This window comes from Amblyomma mixtum, chromosome 10, assembly GCF_055824585.1.
Source record: "Amblyomma mixtum isolate Tamu chromosome 10, ASM5582458v1, whole genome shotgun sequence".
Lineage (NCBI taxonomy): Eukaryota > Metazoa > Arthropoda > Arachnida > Ixodida > Ixodidae > Amblyomma > Amblyomma mixtum.
In genome coordinates this window covers 23958264-23965484 of record NC_143021.1, presented here as the reverse complement: position 1 = coordinate 23965484, position 7221 = coordinate 23958264, and the positions used below count along the sequence as shown (strand labels likewise).

Below are 7221 nucleotides of genomic sequence, written 5' to 3'. Positions count from 1 at the left end.
ACGCAGATACTTCGCCACTCAACGTTTGACAAAGAAAAATCACAGACAATAAATCTTCCATTTTCACACACAGTCAATGCTTCAAATTGGACAGCCAAGGATTTGCGAACAAATAACGCACAGCCTCCCGATGACCCAACAGCATGGCACACACACACGTCGTATCTTTCTCTAAAAGGCTCGACCATGCGGTTCGTCTGCTCTTCACTTTCAACCTTCGTCTCCTGCACTGCAATTAAATCTAGGTTGTTTTCTAAAAAAGCACGTCTCACTTGATACTGCTTACGCCTCGCAGACAGCCCTAGCACGTTAAAAGTGGCTACACGCAGTGCTGTGATGGAATTTGCTGCCATTTTCGCAGCGAGTGTAACGAGCCGCATGGTCTTACCTTGAGCTCGTCGGCAAGTAGAGACGTCCCATGTGCCGCAACACCGCTCCAAGGGTCTAGTGGTTGGCGCCTCGGCAACTGCTTAGGTGTCTCGGCCCCATCACCGACGCCACAGACACCTCTTAGTTCCACGCTGGTAGCGAAAACACTTTCCCCCGTCATGACGGGGGCGTTGTTCCCGCAGGTCTCCGTTCCGGTGGGATGGTTGGCTTTGGCTTCAAGCTTGGGCGCCGAATCAGGACCGTCTTTGTGGGCGGTTCCTCATTCTCGGTGTTCTCTGAACTGCCTGTCAAGTTGTCGTCGTCCTCGCGAGTACGCTTCGCCGCACCGCCGCTGCACACATCCTCACTCGCGTCCATGGGGGCTGTGTCTTCCTTGGTAACGGCCTCCAAACCATCACCCAAAGAATTCTCTCGTGCGCTAGTTTCCGGTGCCGGAGCATGCTCATGCTACACGGTGGGTGGGGCCTGAACGCTCTTCTCACGGTCTTCAGGCACGTGCTCAGAAGAAAGAGACGTTCTGGCCGCCGCATCCGCTTCTTTGAGACCCCGTTGGGCCCCTGACGCCTCTTCGGCCTCTACTTCGTCCATTAAATGTTCTACAAAACCATCACCTTTCCCAGACTCCGCAGCACTTGCGTACGCTTTCACACACTGCCCCTCGTTATGTCCAAAGCGGCGGCATAGGCTACAGCGCGGAACCTTGCAATCCCGTCGAATGTGCCCGGTCGACTTGCACCGCAAGCAGAGCGGCGGCCTTCCCGGCACAACAAGTGCGGGCTCACCTGAAATTCTCAGCTGGTGTGGAATGTCGTCAGTCTTGACTCCGGCTTTCAGTTTCAAGGTGACGATACGCGTTGCGGTTCCTTTGTCCATCACGCCTTGAGCCCGCCACCTTTCTTTCGTCACGTTCGTCACCTTTCCGTACGGGGACAGGGCCTCGTGCACATCCTCGTCAGCGACGCCGTACAGCACCCAGTGAATCTTTACCCGCAGGTCTTGGTTGTTCGGATCCACGAGGATACCCGGGCTGTTTTTCATTTTAACATCTCTGGCAGTCAAAAGCTTCTTCGTCGCGTCGGCGCTCTTCATTGTGACAGCCCACACATGATTCACCTGGTACGCCCCCAAAGCCAGCACTTCGGGGAGCAAACCTAGACGAACCAACGCATCCCGGAAATCTTCGACACGGTAAGGCCTGTTCTTCGGATCAGCGTGCATAAAGATGGTATTCAAAACTATTTTTCCTGTTGGTAGCGTTGGCAAGATGACCTGGTAATCTTCATCCGAAGCTGCAAAAAACCTGTTTCCGCGACCAGCAGCGGCCGCTGACACCGCTCCAGCGGAGCTCATGGTAGGACGTCCGTCACGCTCGGTGGCCGGAAATGGAATCCACTGCGCCACTCTGCTTTTTTTTTCCTTTATTGCATGGAAGAATTTCCGTAAAAAAAGGGGGAAAACTTCAGTCAAACTTGCTGGCGTCTACAGTTACCGGGCTGCTTAATACGAGCCCACCATAGCCCTAACTCAACACTGCATCCCCATCAAAACATTAAAATTCAGGGACGCACACAGATGCATCTAGGCACGGCAGCCAGCTTGGAGGTTCTTCGCGTGCAGCATATACACTCCTCACCAAAGCACACTGTTCACGAAACCCAGATTTCGACGATCTTGGTGGCTCGGCATGTCTGTCCATCATACGGCTTTTCTAAAGACTGAATAGTCCCATCAACACAAACAGATCATAAGGCACAACAGAGTTTTTGCCAACAGGCAGAAATCTAATAGTGTATGGTGTAATTTCAAGGTCCTTCTTAAGAGTTCGTTGTAGTATGTCCGAAAAGAACATGGCATCACGGCACAGGATGAAGCAATGATCAATTGTCTCAGGCACGTTACACAGACGGCAATTCACATTCCAGGGTACAAACATCTCCTTGTCATTAAGAAATGTCTTGACAGCCAGCGTCGCTGTGTGTAGTTTGAAAAAGAATGTTTTAGCGGCTGCCTGAATGCACATCCGCCTAACATATGGTTTAGAACACTGATGTCCAAAGACCCCAGATAAGGCTGCCGATACAATGGTGTAGGGAACAAAGACTCAGTGAGAGCCTGGGTGATCTGTTTTCTCGAGAGGCTATACAGGTAATCTAAAGAGAAGCGCACAGTGAGGAAATTGAAAGTGTCAGCAACCTGCTTAAGGAATCCCCATAAAGTCCCCTCACGAGCCTGCACAGTCGGTGTGAATAAGTAAGGCAAATGAAAACTAAGCCGCCTAATGAGCACAGCTACCAGAAACGGGTGGTTTGCCGATTTGAAAAAGAAAAAACGGGAAACAAGTTGATGCACGAACAGGTGAACAAGGCCCACTCCACCACCCTCTAAGGGAAGGAACAAGTTGTCACGCCTCATGTGCTCCCATTGAGAGTGCCACACGAATGTTGCAAATATTGTGTGCATTGCTTGCACCTTCCTCCTCGCACAATGCAGGACTTGAAGGACATACGCGAGCTTTGCAAACAGAAATATCTTACAGACCTGTGCCCTACCTATCCAAGCCTGTGTTTGCCGCCGTAGAGTTACAATTTGTGAATCCCAGTAGGCTGTACTGTTGCGAACTTGGTGTAGCGGAACGCCTAGGTACTCCAGAGGGCTACAGTCCCAGCATATGCCACCGAACTTTGTTGACCTAGTTCCCCAATGAACCAACCAAAAGCCTTTGGATTTATCTAAATTAAGAGCCGCGCCTGATACATCGCAGAACTGTTTAGTCAAGTGTGACAGAAGCCAACAGCCACAGAAACCAAGGGGCACAGGGGATTTTTTTTATTATTATTTTTTTTGTGGTGTTGATCAATTTAGAATATTACTGAATATGTCGTCGCTTAAAGCTAATTGATTAGAAAAGCAGAAGAAAAAACAACCAAATGCCGCCGGTGGGATCCGAACCCACGACCTCCGAATTACGCGTCCGGTGCTCTACCTCTGAGCTACGGCGACGGCTGTCAAACCTTCTGCTTTCGGCAGTATTTATGTTTACAAGTAACCTAACCTTGAGAGTGTTCATCAGCGCCACCCACGTTCATAAGCGGCGGACGTAGAACGTCCTGAGTTACCGCAGGTGTGACGTAGAACGTCATCGAACGGAGAGGGTGGAAGCTGTGTGACAACCCCCGAAAGCAGAAGGTTTGACAGCCGTCGCCGTAGCTCAGAGGTAGAGCACCGGACGCGTAATTCGGAGGACGTGGCTTCGGATCCCACCGGCGGCATGTGGTTGTTTTTTCTTCTGCTTTTCTAATCAATTAGCTTTAAGCGATGACATATTCAGTAATATTCTAAATTGATCAACACCACAAAATAAATAATAAAAAAAATCCCCTGTGCCCCTTGGTTTCTGTGGCTGTTGGCTTCTGTCATATTTACAACGAACCCCTCATTCCCTTTACTTGTTTGCTTAATTGCTTAGCGAGGGCCTCGATTCTGGCAGCCTTGATGCCATAGGAAGCATAAGAGGGTTGTCACACAGCTTCCACCCTCTCCGTTCGATGACGTTCTACGTCACACCTGCAGTAACTCAGGACGTTCTACGTGCGCCGCTTATGAACGTGGGTGGCGCTGATGAACACTCTCAAGGTTAGGTTACTTGTAAACATAAATACCCCCGAAAGCAGAAGGTTTGACAGCCGTCGCCGTAGCTCAGAGGTAGAGCACCGGACGCGTAATTCGGAGGTCGTGGGTTCGGATCCCACCGGCGGCATGTGGTTGTTTTTTCTTCTGCTTTTCTAATCAATTAGCTTTAAGCGATGACATATTCAGTAATATTCTAAATTGATCAACACCACAAAATAAATAATAATAAAAAAAATCCCCTGTGCCCCTTGGTTTCTGTGGCTGTTGGCTTCTGTCATATTTACAACGAGCCTCTCATTCCCTTTCCTTGTTTGCTTAATTGCTTAGCGAGGGCCTCGATTCTGGCAGCCTTGATGCCATAGGAAGCATAAGAGGGTTGTCACACAGCTTCCACCCTCTCCGTTCGATGACATTCTACGTCACACCTGCGGTAACTCAGGACGTTCTACGTCCGCCGCTTATGAACGTGGGTGGCGCTGATGAACACTCTCAAGGTTAGGTTACTTGTAAACATAAATACCCCCGAAAGCAGAAGGTTTGACAGCCGTCGCCGTAGCTCAGAGGTAGAGCACCGGACGCGTAATTCGGAGGTCGTGGGTTCGGATCCCACCGGCGGCATGTGGTTGTTTTTTCTTCTGCTTTTCTAATCAATTAGCTTTAAGCGATGAGATATTCAGTAATATTCTAAATTGATCAACACCACAAAATAAATAATAAAAAAAAATCCCCTGTGCCCCTTGGTTTCTGTGGCTGTTGGCTTCTGTCATATTTACAACGAGCCCCTCATTCCCTTTCCTTGTTTGCTTAATTGTTTAGTCAAGTGTAAAGCCTCAAGTACACTCTTTTTGTCAGAACAAAAGAGGGCGACATCATCAGCGTAGGCTAAAACTTTAACTTCACATTGAGCCAGAGAGAAACCGCGGATAGCTGCGCTGTTAATTATACTGAGACAGAGGGGTTCAAGATATAGGGCAAACAACAATGGAGACAGTGGACATCATTGACGAACAGATGCTTCTAGTGGTATTGGTTTCGTTAGCTCCTGATTAACAATTGCCCTTGTATAGGAGTTCTTATAGCACAGCCTTATGTCTTTGAGCAAGACGTCACCAATATTTGCATACTCCAAGATCGCGAACCAGAAATCGTGCCGAACTTTATCAAACGCCTTCGCCAAGTCAATTTGAATCAGAGCTACTTGGCCTGTCTCATCTGATACTGTCTCTAATACTGAACGTGCAATATGGATATGTGTTTCAATACTGCGGCCTCTAATACTAGAGACCTGATGCGAACCTATCAAGTCCATAATGACGAGCTGCAGACGACTGCAAAGAACCTTGGCAAAAATTTCGTAATCAACATTTCAGAGGGAAATTGGACGATATCCCTCAACAGTTTTCAACCGATTAGTATCTTTGCTTTTGGGAATTAATATTGTGTGCCCAGAATAGAAAGTGGGAGGCAGGACACCCACATCATAAGATTCTTGGAAAAATTCCATCAAAACAGGCACTAGGCAAGGCGAAAATGTTTTATAGAATTCACTAGTAATACCATCTGGCCCAGAAGATTTCTGGCTCTGCAGGGCAGAAATGGCTGATTGAATTTCATCCAAAGTGATAGGTCCCTTCACTATAGCACACTTCTCGTCATCAAGTCGAGGAAAGTTTCCGAGTAACGAACTGTAATCAAAACCCAGATTTGGATCTTCGCAACTGCCAAACAACTTTGGATAATAGTCGAAGAAAGCAGCAAGAATGCCAGGCGCATCGCTGTATGTGCAATCACCATACTGAATTTCCAATATTTCCTTTGCAAGAGCATTCTCTCTTTCATCACTCAGGCCTGACGAGAAGGTTGCGCGTCAAGAAACCTTCGGGACCTAGATCTTATCAAGGCCCGCTTATATCTATCTGTCGCAAATTGTTGAAGCTCTGCTTTTACGTTATTAATCGCTTCGAGATAGGCACCCGGGCTAACCTTTTCTAGCTCATGTAGCTCCGTTAGGGTGCGCCCAAGCTCACGAAGGTGGTGTCTCTTCAGAAAACCGATTCTTGCTGAGGCCTCAATTGCCAAGTTTTTCATCTCCTGTTTAAACAAGTCCCACTTTTGAAAAACGGACAGATCACGGCGTGACCATACGTCTTTCAAACAAGTAGGTACAGCACGCTGAAAGATTTCGTCTGAGAGCAGACAGTTATTCATCTTCCACAGCTGCCATCGAGGGTGAAGTTCATGCCTAGTGTACCTCCCTATCTGAAGAGACACCATACAGTGGTCACTGAAGAGGATGGGCCGCACCCAGTAGCCAAACACACTTGCTAACGCGTCTACAGAAACGTAAATTCTGTCAAGGCGAGCATTACAGGAAAACTGAAAATGAATGAAATGTATACTGTCGCCTTTTTCCTGTCCCACATCCACAAGATTATATTCAGAAACCAAATCGGTAAGTAGTGCAGCACTAGGGTCGTATCTCTTACATACCACTGATTGGTCCTCATCCCTACAAACGCAATTAAAATCTCCCAACAATATAATTTTGCGGTCCGTGCAGAAATGTTCAATTAATGACAGAAAGAAAAGCCTTCTATCGCGCTGCTTTATGGGGGCGTAAACACAAATAATCCGCCACTGTACACCTGAAATTGTGAGATCACAGCATATAAGTCGCCCCTCGTCGTCTATGCAATAAGACATGGCTGTCATTTCTAGCGTGTACGCCAGGAATAGCATACAACCTCCGGATAAGCCTCTCGCGTGGCTAATAATAATGGTGTATTCCGGCAAGAAAGGCTCGAGAGCAGCTTCTGTCTCTTCATCAGAGGACAACTTTGTTTCCTGGCTAGCGGCTGCACGCACGCTCCATTTCTTTAAGAGATGCCGTACCTGCTGTTGCCTCCTACGATTACGCATACCCCTAACGTTAAGGGTAGCGACTTTATATGCTGCTACGAGTAGGCAGATAAAAGTTGCACGTATTTATATTTGTATCAGCTTGGTGGCCAGACAAATGAGCAGGTCACGTGAAAAGGAGGAAGAAAAAAAAGTAGCATAGCGTGGTTTCGATCTACGGACCTCTGGGTTATGGGCCCAGCACGCTTCCACTGTGCCTGCTGGATTTTTTTTCTTTATTGCCGGTAAACAATACATGCACAGGAATAAAAATCGCTAGCCAAACTTTGGCTGAGGCGGCGG

At 47.9% G+C, this 7221-nt stretch overlaps 1 protein-coding gene across 1 annotated transcript; it reads right to left on the bottom strand.

The window, feature by feature from the left end:
* Positions 1 to 837: 837 nt before the first annotated feature.
* Positions 838 to 1740, bottom strand: LOC149325369 (uncharacterized). Its single transcript, XM_089564248.1, has one exon. The coding sequence runs from the start codon at positions 1738 to 1740 to the stop codon at positions 838 to 840; it is 903 nt and encodes a 300-aa protein (XP_089420374.1).
* Positions 1741 to 7221: the final 5481 nt, after the last annotated feature.